The sequence below is a fragment of the Peromyscus californicus genome, unplaced genomic scaffold (assembly GCF_007827085.1).
Source record: "Peromyscus californicus insignis strain IS unplaced genomic scaffold, ASM782708v3 Scaffold_12__1_contigs__length_115047231, whole genome shotgun sequence".
NCBI classification, from domain to species: domain Eukaryota; kingdom Metazoa; phylum Chordata; class Mammalia; order Rodentia; family Cricetidae; genus Peromyscus; species Peromyscus californicus.
The window spans coordinates 95751640-95766480 of NW_026294413.1; the positions used below are offsets into that span (position 1 = coordinate 95751640).

At 44.6% G+C, this 14841-nt stretch overlaps 1 protein-coding gene across 3 annotated transcripts in view; it reads left to right on the top strand.

Annotated features, from left to right (window-relative positions):
• The window catches only part of Grid1 (glutamate ionotropic receptor delta type subunit 1), a 727989-nt gene that overhangs the window by 491722 nt on the left and 221426 nt on the right, over nucleotides 1-14841 (top strand). For all 3 annotated transcript variants that reach the window (XM_052733985.1, XM_052733986.1, XM_052733987.1), the window contains 2 exons: nucleotides 6121-6282; nucleotides 7761-7880. In XM_052733985.1, the coding sequence (XP_052589945.1) occupies nucleotides 6121-6282; nucleotides 7761-7880 (282 nt within the window). The remainder of the gene's footprint in view (nucleotides 1-6120; nucleotides 6283-7760; nucleotides 7881-14841) is intronic.

The window sequence follows — 14841 nt, forward strand, 5'->3', positions numbered from 1 at the left end:
TGAAAGTCTTCTTCAAGATTATATCCACTGATCCCAGGCTGGAAAGGGGCCTCAGTGCCAGAGTATAGAACATGATGATTCCTACAGGTATCAGGTTGCTGCTGACCCTTGTTTTCCCAAGTTCCCCATACCTGTGTCATTCATGTTGAAGGGTCTCTGTGCCAAAGGGCCTCTTATCTGAGCCCTCAATGAAATGGGACTGTGTGCTATGATGCTTCCCTTTCAGGAACCGGTCTCAGAGAACTATATACCCCCCACCCCATAGAGTCCTCTACCTTCAACCATATGCTTTGGACCTTTTCTTACTAGTCTATCTATGAAACATCAGGGAAGTGGCCTATATCTCAAAGAATGGCTCAGGGCGTTCATCCCTGAAAAGCCTGGCTTAAGGATTGGTACCATGGCAGATATGACTATGCTGTCAGGAGGAGGTCAGGGACATGTTGGCAGGTCCAAGTGAGCAGACACAGGTAGACTTACTAACCAGAGCTGATCTTTGCTTAGTCTTCTGCCCTATAAGCTACAGAAGTCAGATATGACCCGCCCCCTATGTACCTTTGAAAGGATGTATGGTCAGGAAACCTTGAAGAAGAAGATGCTAGAGAACACAAGTTAATTTTCCATGGTCCTCATCCCCATAATCGGTTTAACAGATCCCTGCTGGACTCCAGCTACTGAGGACACCATGGGTATGGCCTCAGATAATTTGAATTGAAATCAGGAGCCTGCCTAGGGCTTTCACTTGTCATTCCATTCTTTTCTATCTCTGCTTCCTCTAAGAATGAAAGTACATATAAAGATCATAGGAGCCTATGCACACAGGACTATTATCATGAGGGAGTAACCATGGATGTCACATTGTACTTCTCCAAGCGTCCAGAACACATTGTACTTTATTGTCATCTAGACAGGTCTATGAGCATTAAATGATGTTTTGTATGAGTAAAGATTTAATTCTGGGAACAGTTATTAAGTGTTGGCTGCATTCATTCATGCAGTGCTGTAGACGTGAGTAGGGAGGGTCAGGTGGTAAGCTAATCCAGTCCAGGTTATTATGCATCGAAACCTGTTGATGATTCTGTCAGCCGTAGGAACCCTTTAGACTGTCCACACAGTAGCCTGAGAGCTGTAATGCACAACAGCAAGCAGAAGAGGAGCATGATATATATCCATCGAGTGGCTAAATGAACAAGCCCATCTCCAGAAACTTCCTGCCCATTTAGAATAGAACACCAGGTTCCCCCAAAGACCTTGGGCCTTTCCCTGAGTCTGTCTTTCCCCTGTTCCTAATCGCACTCCCTATGGCTACTCTGACTTGGCTCTTGATTTTTTTTTTTTTTTTTTGGTTTGAAAACCATGTCTCTGTCATGTCCTTGGCTGTGATGCTGTGGCCTCTCTGATTATCAAATTTACTCTACTCTGGAATGATTTATTGGTTCCTGTCACTTTGTGCTACAGTGTCTTTACACCAGTCATTGCTCTGAACCCATTCAAGCATGGGTTTGAAGATTTGTCTACTACAGTATATGAAAGTATGTTTTCCCTTGGCTGAGGAAATTTGTGTAGTACCTTGTTTCTGAAAGGAGGGAGAGACACAAACTCCTTCAAGCCACGCCCCTCTCTCTGTTTCATGGACTGTATCTCTAGTCTGAGCTACCGTTGGCTAGTTATTTCCTATGAGTGAGTGTCCATGTGGCTAGGAGCCTCTTTCTTTCAACTTCTCCTAGGCATGGATAGCACTGATACCTGCCTTGAGGAAAGCCTCCTCTTCCTTCTTCAGGATCTGAAGAACACCCTGAGCATAGTGTACCTTTCTACCATCTGCTCTGGCTCTTTTTGCACAAAAACTACTTCTCTGTGAAGGCAGGGCCTTCCAGATCTTTGTATCCCCAACAAAAAGCCACTGTTAAATTCTGATAAAGTAGATCACAGAAATGTATATGTTGAGGTTAGAAAATGGAATAGATACATAGACCAGTGTTGAAGTGTTGGTTTCTGCTCAAGGCTCGGCAGAGTACTGAGACCTCTGCCCAGGAGAAGGTACCTAAGTTAAGTAGGTACAAATAGCAGTAGGGCTATGGTCAACAGGTCATTTTTAGTAGGTTCTAAATGAGACATAAAAGAAGGAAGTTTCCTCCCATAGTTGGAAGCAGCATATCTTTTTCTCCTGATGCTTTGTAGCTGAAGAATATAGATGAAGCATTAGTATGTGCATTCTTAATAAAAAAGACCCATCAATTTATCTGCTAGCCAATATATCTACCCACTCCCAACCCTCCCTCCTATATCATCTACTCATCCATCCATCCATCCATCCATCCATCCATCCATCCATCCATCCATCCATCCATCCATTCATCCCAATCATCTACCACCCATCTATCCATTTCAACTGTCCATCACTCCATCCATCTACTCATCCATTTATTATTTATTCATCATCTACCCACCTAGCATTTATCCACCAACTCATTCATCTACCCACCCATCCACCCACTCATTCATCTATTTTTCCACCCACTCCTATCTGTCTGTCTGTCTATCATCTTTCCATCTATGTATAAGTGTATCCACAGGACATTCATCAATTAAATATTGACTAATCACCAGACTTGTGTCTTTATTTGTGAGGGGTTCCAGAGATAAGTACTCGAAGAACTCAGAGTTGAGTGAGGTAAACACGTCTGTGAACTGACAATGGGTAGAATGTTATGGAAGAGGGTGGATCCAGGGTGATATGGGGGTGGTTCAAGGGTCTATCAGTACCTGGGAAAGAGCATTTCTCAAACCTGCTCCTTTGAACTAGAATTCATTCACACTCCAAGCAGGCGTAGCTGTGGGAGGACTCAGGGCTTTTTTTTTTTTTTTTTTTTTTTTGGCCTTTCTGATTCATGTTCTGCCTTTTCCTGTTCATTGCAGGCCTCTCGTCATTCACACGTTTGCTGAGGGCCTTGATTCATTGTGATTAGAAGTACTGGGGAAAAAGGAGAGTCTGTTAAGTGGCAGTCTGGGCCTAAGCTGAAGTAGCACCGTAGACTCTGCTCTTAACTGGGAGTCAATCCACAGGTGTGGGCGTGGGTCTATGACTAAATAGCACCAGCTGTGAGTAGGCAGCTTGGAGTTCCATGAAAATCTTAAATCTTCACACCACCGAGGACTCTCAGCTTCTAGTTAAATCCTTTTAGAAGAAAAACAAAAACAAAACAAAACAAAAACCCCAAACTCCATATCTACTCAGAGGTTGGTTTATATTCCCTCGTAAGAACATCTCTACTACAAGTTTGTATTCTAGAAGGGGAAAGAAACATCAATACAATTCTGCAGAGGTAGGTAGGTGCTCCTGGGGGCTGTTTTGCTGTCAGGATTATAAAGTTAGTCTTGTTCATTGAGAAAATGTTCCTTTAAGCTTGAAATGCTGGGGTCATGGACCTGTCATCACCTTCCCTGTGGGACAGAGACAAGTTCCCAGTGGCAAGAATGGTCTTTTCTCTGATGTTAGGTCAGCATTTGTGTGCGTCAGGCACCTGAAGAGTGACAGTCATGACCTTGGCATGTAGCTTTCCTTTGGGCTGGGGTCATCATTTTGTTAGCAGTAATTCGTCGTGTGGACACACTCTGGTTGTTTCCGTAGTGTCCATCCAGTTTTCACTCCTATGTCATGAAGTCTATGGTGATCACAGCAAGGCCACAGCTCAGTGGCAGACAGAACTGAACTCTTCATTATTGGCCAGCATGGAGGAAGTGGTCAGCTCTGCATGGATGTGTTATAGTACAAAGGGAGAGCTAGTGTGAGCTTGTATACAGGCCTAATACAGCAGACATTTTTTTTTGTGTGTGTGTGTGTGTATGTGTGTGTGTGTGTGTGTGTGTGTGTGTGTGTGTGTGTGTGTGTGTGTGTGTGTGTTCTACATATCTTTTCTTTGCTCTACCTCTGACTTCAGCTTCAGTTGTGAGGGGCAGTTGTTGTTCAAGTTTTTATCTAGGAATCTGCTTCTGTGACATTCATATTAGGGTTAATGGCAGAAAATAATGCATGGGATACTGGGGCAGCGAGGGAAGAGTGGGTGATGAGGAAGAAGTAGCAGGGGCTCTTCCTGTAGTCCAAGGAGCCGGTTTGTTCTCAGAAGCCCCGAGAGGTCAATATTGTCCCCTATTTCTCTCCATTTATATCCAGTGATGTTTTTCTGAAATATTTTTAGCAGGCTACTTGCTGCTTAGGTGTGCAGAGATTGGTCCCTTTGACCCAGTTTGATTATGCAAGGTATCAATGAGGGGCCCCCAACCTGTCCAAGAGTGGATGTTGTCTCTCTCTCCTCTTCACTTATTCTCTTCTCCTTTGTGCTTTGCTGTCCTCTTGGAGGATGGAGTATCGTGAGGGGAATTCCTTCAGAGCAAGGCTTCTCTTCTCCACACTGAAGGCCTCTTCTGGTTTCCTTAGACTGTGGCACCAAGCCTTCCCGCTCATCCCAAGCAAGGGGGTGAGCCGAACCTCTCTCATCCTTGGCTTGCGTGAACAGGTTGGCTCTGTCTCATCAATGCTGCTCTTTATAGTAGTATTCCAGTTTCTCATTTACCATGTCCATGGCCCACATGGCTTGAGTCTGGAAACCTGATGGGGGTGGTAAAGGAATGAAGAAAGGACAGACACATGCACAGAAAAGCTGGGGTCAGGGGCTCTGGTGGAGAGGCCCCATCTACTACAACAGCCGAGAATCCCAATGCATTTATTAGGTAGAGCACAGATAGGTGGGGTTAGCTAGTCAGAGGACAAGGTCTCTGCAAGCAAAGTGTTCTCAGGCTGTAAGCATTAGGAGGAGGAAGCTTCAGTTGTTAGCCTTTGAACACACTGCTCATTTGTAAACACTTGTACTTGCACACAGTGCCACATTTGCGCTTGAACCAGAGGAAGGCTTGGGCAATTCTGAGCCTGGCCTGTATGGGGAAGACTTTGCCAATTTCCCACAGGTCTGATGCGCTTGTCCTTGACATGGCTATGCCTATGCTGACAATATAGATTTATTCAGGATTTCATCTATTCTTTGTTTGTTCGTTTTGTTTTGCTTTTTCACATTCACTCAGGGCTTCATCAGCTCCCCATACTCATAACTCACAAGCTCTGTGAGGGAGCTGTGTTTCCTCTATGGGCCAGTTTCACTGAAGTTGGCCAACCTAATGTACAAATTCCAGATGCATCCAGGATGGCACTGCACATCGGACGTAGGAATCTCTGCCACTTCACCAATGCTGTACTATCACCCAGGCCACTACTCACTCTGCATCTATCAGTCACCAGGGTGGTCTTTCCTATGTCTAGGCTTAATCACCTGCTTCCTGTGCATAGGTCCATCAGTGGTACCCATCTCTCCAAGTCTTCCGTGCTGCTCCTCCTTAGCATATCCTACAAGGCTCTGCATGGCTGCATCTTGCCTCCTCTTGATCCTTTCTGATCACATTGTTAACACCATCAGATTGAACGGAGAAGTCAGCCAACCGTGGCCCTTGGGCTGATCTAGCACACTGTCTACTTGGATAAATGATGTTTTACTGGTACACAGCTGCACCCATCTGCTTATGAGTCACCTCTTGATACTTTCAGGTTTTAACAGCAGTGTTGAACAGCAGTCAAAAGAGACTGTAAGACCCTCAAAGCCTGGTTTTTACTGTCTGGTCCTTAACAGAAAATTTTGGTGGTATTTAAGACCCTGATGGATGCTTTGATCCTTCATACGCGTATGCTTTTACATGTTAGGCCATCCCTTTAGCAAGCACACTCCTCTTTATCTTACTGCTTTACTGTTATCTGAACAGGCAAGGTACCTGTCTGTAGACCTCAATCATGATGCTGATCACACTGGTTCTCCTTGGTGCTGTGTGGATATGCCCCTACTCCTATTCCTGAGGCAGATTAGGTATTCTCTTAGCCTAACTTTACCACTTGGGTTGAGCTGCTAAAATAAAACAAGTAAAGACAATACCATGGAGCCAGAGGCTCCTTGCCCACAAAGCTCGGAGGACTGGAGGAGACTTTTTGGTTGCTTCCCACACCACCCCAGCCTTTTCTCCTCACCTCATTCTTTGGAAATACATCAGAAGAGAGATCCCCTCTCTTTCTCTTTGCAGATCTCCAATCTCTACCTGTATGACAGTGTTCTGATGCTGGCCAACGCCTTCCACAGGAAGTTGGAGGACCGGAAATGGCATAGTATGGCAAGCCTTAACTGCATAAGGAAGTCTACCAAACCGTGGAATGGAGGGAGATCCATGCTAGACACAATCAAAAAGGTATGTGTGAGGGGGTACGGCTCTGGAAGGTTGTCTAAGGCTAGAGACAAGTCCCTCGCTGTGTCCTGACTAGGTTGGTATAAAGCTGTTTTGTAGTGTGTGTGTGTGTGTGTGTGTGTGTGTGTGTGTGTGTGTGTGTGTGTGTGTGTGTTAGAGAGATTGCCTGAGTCCTCTTTGTAGGCTTCTCTCTTTGGCACTCTTCCTGGGCCTATTTGAAAGCTGAGTGCGTTGTGGTCCAGGGACATGTACTTTAAATGTCTCCACAGGTTCAGGAGATCTGGCTGCAGAAGGTTAAATGACTTGCCCCAAGTTACAGTTAAGTCAAGTCATAGCCTCCTGTCCTGTGCCTGCAAACTATCACTTTTCAGAGAAAGCTCACCTTAGGTGGCACGGCCGTATGTTGCTTATCCAGGACCGCAGTTTGTGTACGTATGTGTGAATGTGCATCCATCTGTGCCCATGTGTGTCTATGCGTTGTTCACATGTAATATGTCTCACGTGATAGAGAGTGGCACTGTGTCAGAGGATAGATTCAAAGTGAGTTGGGGTAGGCCACAGAAGAATTGTTAGAGTAATGGGCTTTTAGAGGCTTCAAAAGACCATTTAGGGAAATCTACAATGCCAGGAACCTTAGTCACAATAAATTGTACATGGTTTCAGTTGCAAGGAGCATGTTCCAGTGTTGGTGTAAATTTACTGCAGCTCAGAGAGAGCACGGCCCCTCTTGGACCCGTGAACTTTATGGTGTGCTCCTTGCTCCTTGAATTCACAGGCAAAAAGGCTGGCTAAGATTCACACCCCAGGCTGAAAGACAGAAGGGAGATTGTCACAACTTGCTCAGCCCTCCCCTGTCTACTGCTCCTCTAGACCCTACTGAACTGTAGAGAGGCATGGGACTAGCATGTTTACCACAGCCATTCTGTGCCAGATATTGTGCTCTGAAAATGTCTTTTCTTCATGTGATGGGCTTTGTGATATACATCTGATTACCTTCAGGATAAACATGGGAGATGGGCAATGGTCTGCCCAAGATGACATGTGCAGCAAGGCCCGGCCTAAAGCATTGCTCACGTTTGCTGCCTAAACTTAGGGCGTATGTTGGACACAACTCTGCTGGCTTTTGCCTTCCCCTTGTGTCAGGGTAAGTGAAACCTCTGGAACAGGTTGCAAAGGCAAAGATCAAACTTGAGAATTGTAGAGACAAATACCATCACATTTTAATTTCGTGGCTAGCACAGCACTGGCACAATAGCTGTAGACACATTGACTGCAGCAATGACAGGTAAAAGCCTTTGGGATTTCTTCTGTCAGATTAAGACAGTCTGAGAAACATTTATCTTGCTCTGATGTCCTAGGACTGTTAGTGGCTCTGTCCATCCTTGCTGCAGCCGCTCATATCTGCTCCCTTCTTGGTCACTCCATTCTCGACCACACCAAACTTTTACCACCTCCATCTGTCCTTTCCTCCTCCCCTGCAGGGACACATCACTGGCCTCACAGGAGTTATGGAGTTTCGGGAAGACAGCTCGAATCCCTACGTCCAGTTTGAAATCCTTGGCACAACCTATAGCGAGACCTTTGGCAAAGACATGCGCAAGGTAAGCCCTGAGGTCCTCACATCCTAGTCTCCTTGCTTCAGTGCCTCTGAAGACAGCAACAGCTGTAGTTAGTGCCTCCTGTTCCCAGCAAGGGCTAACGGACAGAGGAGGCCCTTCCCTATCAATGCTGATGTTTCCGAGAACTTCTGGGGAGGAGGTACAGAAAAGTTTCAGGCTGGACATGCTAACAGCACAAACCTGAATCCAGGAAGGGTTCCTGGGAACCATTTCATGTTCTGTGGACTAGTAGGGGGCTGCCTGGATACTAAAGGGGATGACAGGTTTTCCCAGAGTTGAGAAGACAGTCTAGCTTCTGAGACAAGTGTGATTTGTGGCTGAGGCTGGTGACAGAAGTTTTAGCCAGGGTGTCTGCTGGACTCAGGGGTGAAACAAAGCTACCTGAGTCCAATGGAGAGGGAAATGGGAGCCAGGAGAACAGGGTGACTCAAGGTATGGCTTGGCTTTTTTTTATTTGATGTGGACCTGGCAGACCAGGGGGATATTTCCAGTGGTACTGTGTCTTTCTTCTGATGGACGACCAAGATATCATAATAGTCGAGGGCTTGGAATAGTGATTCAAAGACATCCCTCAGATATGATCTGGATGAACTTGGGTGGGGCTTATAATGGGTATGAAAGAAGGGCAGAGGCTGCTAGTCAGTGCCTACTCTGCTAAACTGCCTTTTAAGCTTTTCCAGAAATGTTCTGTGCAGGAGGGGCATGTGCTTGTTAGGCCAGAGATGGTAAGGCTCATGTGCAGGGACTCGGTCCTCTTGGGAAAGGATGAAAGCATTCATTGATCAGTTTACCCATGGTACAGGCTCATGTTAATTACATATAACCTTTTCCATATTCTCTGTGTGTGTGGGGGGAATGTCTCCACCAGTGATATGCTTCAGAGATAAAGGATATCTTTGTCAATAATGAAGCCTTAGCGGGCAATGCATAAACTCTTATCAGAGAGGCCTGTAGCCAAGTTGGGAACAGTGCAGAGATAGGCAAAAGTTTAGATGATAATGATGCACTACTGCCTGGGTGGAGGACTTTGGTTTTGTTTTTAGAGGATCTGGGAAGAGGGATGAATGTGTAGGGTAGTGGAGGGATGAGATCTGCAGCACCAGAAATGGGCAGTGGCAGCACACACGGGACAACTGACTCTCTGGGGAAAGGCTACTATGTATGTCCTGGAGTCCCAGTATAATGTGCAGAATCGGGTCTTTCAACCATCCTGTACTGGAAGATGGAGTTATGAACTGGTCATATCAAGTCTAGGGGTGGCCAATACATATGACTTGATGATATCTTAGAACCTAACAGTTTGTTTGTGGTGCCACCCACCCAGAAGGTTAATGACTATGCTGTGACACCCAATAGAGTTAAAGTGTGATTGGCAATGTCAAGGAGGTTGAGGCTGGCTTATGATTTCTGTAAGGGATTGCTCAGAACTGTGACACTTGGTTGAGGGCTAGAGCTGAATGGTTGGTACTGATCTGGGCCAAGACTAGAAGAAAAATTGTTTGTGGTTGAGATTTTCATCTGTTCAGAGGACAGAAGGAGAGGGGCGCTCATTCAGTCACTCCGCTGTGATTGTAGAGTATGCCAGTCTGCCGAAACCACCATTCCCATCAGCACAGTGCATGGGTAGGTGTCATCCTTGAGTGCTCTCTGAGTTAGTACCTAAAGTCTTGTCTGCTAGTTCCTTCAGTATAGCTCACCCTATTCTTTGAGCTCAGCTCCAGCTTCCAGGTTCCCACATTATGTGAAATGTCGGCAGCGGGTCTTCTGCTTCCTTTTACTGTACTCAAGTCCCATGAACCCCATGCCTGTATCCTGCTGGCCACTCCAGTTCCTTAAAGGGGAAGGGAAGCATGATGTCCTTCACTCCCCATTTCAGGTGTCTGGGCCTTCAGTGTTGCTACGGCAACACTCCTCAAAAATCCTGAAGCCAGTGGGAGCTGGAATCTCTTGGTTGTAAGGAGCTTCAGAGCAGGAGGTCTAGATGTAATTGAGTTGGAAGGGAAGCTGATTTTCAAGTGGGATTTATTTTAAAATGTATTCTTTTGTCATTCTAAAACCCTGCCCTTAATAACTGCATATCCCAGTTGTTATCTGTCTGCCTCGCGGCTTAGCATCGGGAACGAGAAGCTATGTGGGAGGCAAGGAGTAGGATTTACTATAGCAAATGTTTGCTATTATGACCCAGGGTAGATGGGATGGGGTTCAGGATGAAGGGAGGAGAGCTGGTTAGGAGTGGGTATCAGGGGCATACTGCAGCCTTTGAAGGTGGAGTAGGGCTTCAGTGCTCTGGCAGAAAATAATGGGAACGCAGAGTGACTTTAGGAATATGATGAATAGTGACATAGGGTCAAGGTAACTGAGAGTGGGTGAAGATTTGAGGGTAATTTTGGGGTGTTCTGAGCCACGCCGTGGCAATGTAAAGACTAGTCCAGGGAGCCCCATGGATGGTGGTTGTCTGTGACCCTTTACTACACATGGTCACCAGGAAAACCAATTGGAAAGATGGCTGGGTGCTGTTTGCTGGGCGAGGTTCGTGCTTTCCTGCCGAGATGATGCATACCATGTATATTTAAATTAAAAAGCAGCTACAGCAAACGACGGCGAACAAAAACCAAGAGTTTCTGAAGATTGAAGCCGAGAGGAGTCATCTAAATTGGGGAACATAGAGATATTTTTCTTAAACTAAATACCTTGGAGAGACCTCTCTGGGAGAGTGAGTCACCCAGATGCTTTAGTTTAAGTGACATGGGGAGACTGTGGATTACTCAGCCCCTGTATAGGAAGGAGTGGGTGATAGCCTTTCCCTGTAGGGTGCTGGACAAATACTGATTAAATTATCTAAACCAGAAAGAGCGTTCTTGTTGAGGAAGCACTGGATGGCAAAATCAAAAGTCTATGAGATGGTTCACAGCCAGCCGACTGTGAACTACAGACAAACATTAATCTTCTGTTACTGGGATTGGCCGGTGTCTACCACTGGGGGCAGTGTTTGCAAGGAAGTCTCTTCCCATTCCAGTAGCGTGGGTTGATTTGTTTGGAGCTTCTCCACTCTCCTTCTGATTGGTGGCATGCTTTTTCCAGCCTCAAAACTGTTAAGAACCCACAAACTTCTACTTGCTTTGATCCTCCTTGCCCAAACCAACAGAAATATCCAAAGGACAGTCATTTGTATAAGCTAGTCTGCACAAATGTCCTTAGGTTGTGGCATGAGCAGGACAAATATACTAGAGACCAGCTACAGTAAAATTTCCCAAGATGGGAATATATGGAAATTGCTTGGCATGGAACGGGAGGGGGTGTAACAGAAGCATTGAACATATACTGTATACAAGGGTGCATTGTAAATATGGTTCCTTATTGATGCCAAGTCCATTTGTTCTTTCTGGTCCCGTCTCTCCTGAGTTTCAATAGCCCTTTTTCCTTGCATGGCTCTTCCTCAGACTGAAGTTCAGGGAAGAATCCTCATCCTCAGGATTTGCCTGAAACAGAGGAGCAGTCAGAGTGATTATCCTGCCCTGCTCTTAGCATTTTTGTTCAGTTGGTCCAGCAGCTTTAGCCATCTGAGATCCTGCTTCTTTGAGTGCAGAACAGACAGCCACAGCTTCCTGCCTCATAGTTTTATGAACTACAGCAGTTCATCATACAGAGCGCCAAAATCAGAGGCCAGAGATAGGTAGCAGCCCTAACCAAGTGTAGCTAGGATTACTGAATTCAGTGTGCCAGGGCTGTGCCTAGCTCTTCTTGTATGCCTCGGATCAGATATTTAAAAAGACAGTTATGAATTGCGTCTTAAGAACTTCATTTCTAAATGAAATTTTATATTGGGAGTTATACTGGTATCTTTGTAGTGGTCAATGGGAGATAGTAAACATGGATATCAGATTCTGCCCTTTGCCCCAAGCATGGTTTTCCTGGATTGTGACACCAGTTGCAGCCCAGAGAACCATTTTTCATTACCAGATCACTGAGTTTGCCTGCCGTTCTCCATCCTAGTGACATTGGTGTGGGGGCCTTGTTTCCTTCTATTAACACAGGATCCCATGTGCAGCAGGACTCTGGGAAATGTGCCCACTGCCTACAGGTGCTTTGAACTTCATTTCCCTGGGTGGCATCAACTTGATTCATTGGCTCAGTGGAGGGCGGTGAATTTCTTTGGGAGAAGGGTGGGGAGGTAGGAGGAGCATCCACACAGCCTGTGGGATTTGCTTTAAGACTTACACACTAGGACTGAGGAGACCCTGGGGTAGCCTTAGAGAACTGGAGGAGAAAATTGAATGAGGACCAAGAGAGGCGGAGGAAGTGTTTAGCTCAGTGGCATTCCAGCTTTTTCTCTAGGCTCGGAAGTCTGGTCAAGCAGGCTCTTACTGGGACATGAATATAGTAGACAACCATAGAGGACACATATTGTAGTTGCAGTAGGCAAGGAGTCTGGATAGGGAGATCTGTGCCTTTTTTTGCAGGAACTTCTCTCTGGCCTTCAGAGCTCTACAGTTTGATGTACACCTTTTTTTTTTTTTTTTTTAAATCTTTCTGAAAATTGAGGTCCACAGACTAGAAAATCTTAATGATATCTGTGACCGTGCTCATACTTGGAAGGCAGGGGGATGAGAGGGAAGGGAGAGAGAGAGAAAGAGGGAGGAGAGTAGAGAGAGGAAGAGAGGGGGGAAGGGAGAGGAAGGAGGAGAAAGGAGGAGATGACGGGAGGGGAGAGAATAGGAGATCCTTCTTGAACATGAGGCAGTCCAGTTTTGTGATTCTGTCCTAATTCTTCCACTCCAGTCCCTTCTCCCCCAAGCCAGCACACCCCCAAGACACCACCATCCCTTCCTGCTGGCCTGGGCCCACCAACTTCAATTCCATCACTTAAGCTTGGCTCAGCTTCCCCATTCCAACAGCTACCCAGGGAGATGGGAAGTCTCTGTCCTCCTTTATTGTTTGATGCTTCTGCTTTTATTTTCTTTGTCAACTCTGGTTCTTTACAAAAGTTGGAGGTAGACAGGCGTCAAACAGTCCCACCGTGATGTGATGCCCCTTGGAGGGCCTTGTGGCTACTGATAATTTACAGAGTAATAATTAACTGATCGTACAGCAATATTGACGCGCCATAAGATCTCAGTTCTCCTGGGCTCCAAACGTCATTAGCATTTGTTCCCTATCTCCCACACAATGTTACAATCTATCCCTTATTCTCAGAGTTTAGAAGTTCTGGGTTGTAAGGACAAGTTGAAATGGACCTAAGAGCCAGGCTAGCTCTGATGACAAGGCAGACCTGCCTTGATCTGATGACTCCAGGGGCTGGTGACAGGAGTCTGCAAATGAGCACAGTAGAGGGGAGGCAGCTGTGTGCTGAGCTGGGGCTCCAGAGTCTAGCCTGGGCATTGCGAAGAGTGTCTAGTAGCTGCTATCCTAGAGGCTTCAGGCTGTGTACAGCGGCGGGGGGGGGGGGGGAGGAGGAGGAGGAGGAGGAGGAGGAGGAGGAGGAGGAGGAGGAGGAGGAGGAAGAAGAAGAAGAAGAAGAAGAAGAAGAAGAAGAAGAAGAAGAAGAAGAAGAAGAAGAAGAAGAAGAAGAAGAAACAGCAGTAGCAGCAGTAAACTTCAGTCTATCAGATTAACATTCTTGCAGCCTGTTTCCCAAGTAAAATGTCAACTATTCTGAACCCGTGTGCAAGAACTGCTTTTTATCAGAGCAGTGACCCAAAACAAACACTGCTGCTTCACCCCAATAATGATGTAAGGAAAGGTGCAATTAAGTATTTCATTTTAAGTAACATTTCATCAGCAGGTGATCATTTAAGATAGAATGCTTTGAAAATACAGATAAATGAAATGAAGGATATAAAAGCCAACGATAATCTCTAAACTAAGAAATAAAGACCATTTGGATTTTTGGAGTAATTTGTGTGTGAGTTTTTTCCTCTCCCTCTAGATAGGGATACAGAAAGTAGTAGGTATATTTTACAAAATTGCTGTTTATTATATACACATTTTAATGTCCTGCCTTTCCCATTTAGTGGCTTATTGGGAATATTTTCTTATTTCTTCATCTGTTCTTTACAACTATGGTTTTTAAAACTGGAAATGTTTCTCTAAACTTATGGTAGGCTATTATGAATTTAACTTTCCCATAGGATGTCTGTTAATGCATTATTACCAAGTTATTATAGGATGGTGTCATAACAAACATATGAAATACATGGGATTTTTCATTATATGTATATTTGTTTCTTTTTATGTGTGTTTTAAGAAGGGAATTTACTAAACCAAGGATAGTGATTATTTTGATATACTTCATACATATTTTCAAATCGATTACAGAAAAGCTTAGTGATTTTCACATTCATTCATATAGAAATCTGTGTTTAATCCTATGCTCAAAAAATTCAGTGAGGCATTAAATGGTTGCTAATTTAATAGCAATATAAAGATGATGCTACTGAATTTTTATTTTATGGTTAAAATATAATTATTGATCATTTATTTTTCACATTTTAAACGTGATCTCTAAAATCCTTTGCTCATTTGTATTGGGGAAGGAAACTTGTTAACTCATAAAAAAAATCACCTCTCTTTAGAAGGGAATTGGTAGTTATTTGTGTCAGATATTTGTCTTAATAAATTGCTTTGGGGTTAAAAATATTTGTACATATAGACACTTAGAATTTTATGTGGTCAAATAGATTTCTTCATTTGAGTAGTTTTCCAAGTTTATAATTTTATCCAGTTCACAGAGATGATTCCATTTATCCAAACATTCTTCTACTAATTTTTATAGTCTGATTTTCTTTTTAAAAATCAACTAGGGGCAGGTTTGGAATTAACTGCGATGGTATTGCTCAGCATTCATAGTTTTTCACTGTACATACATATATATATATATCTATATATTTCTATACACACCACCTTATATACAGTATATACTTGAATGACCAGCTTAGTCTGAGCT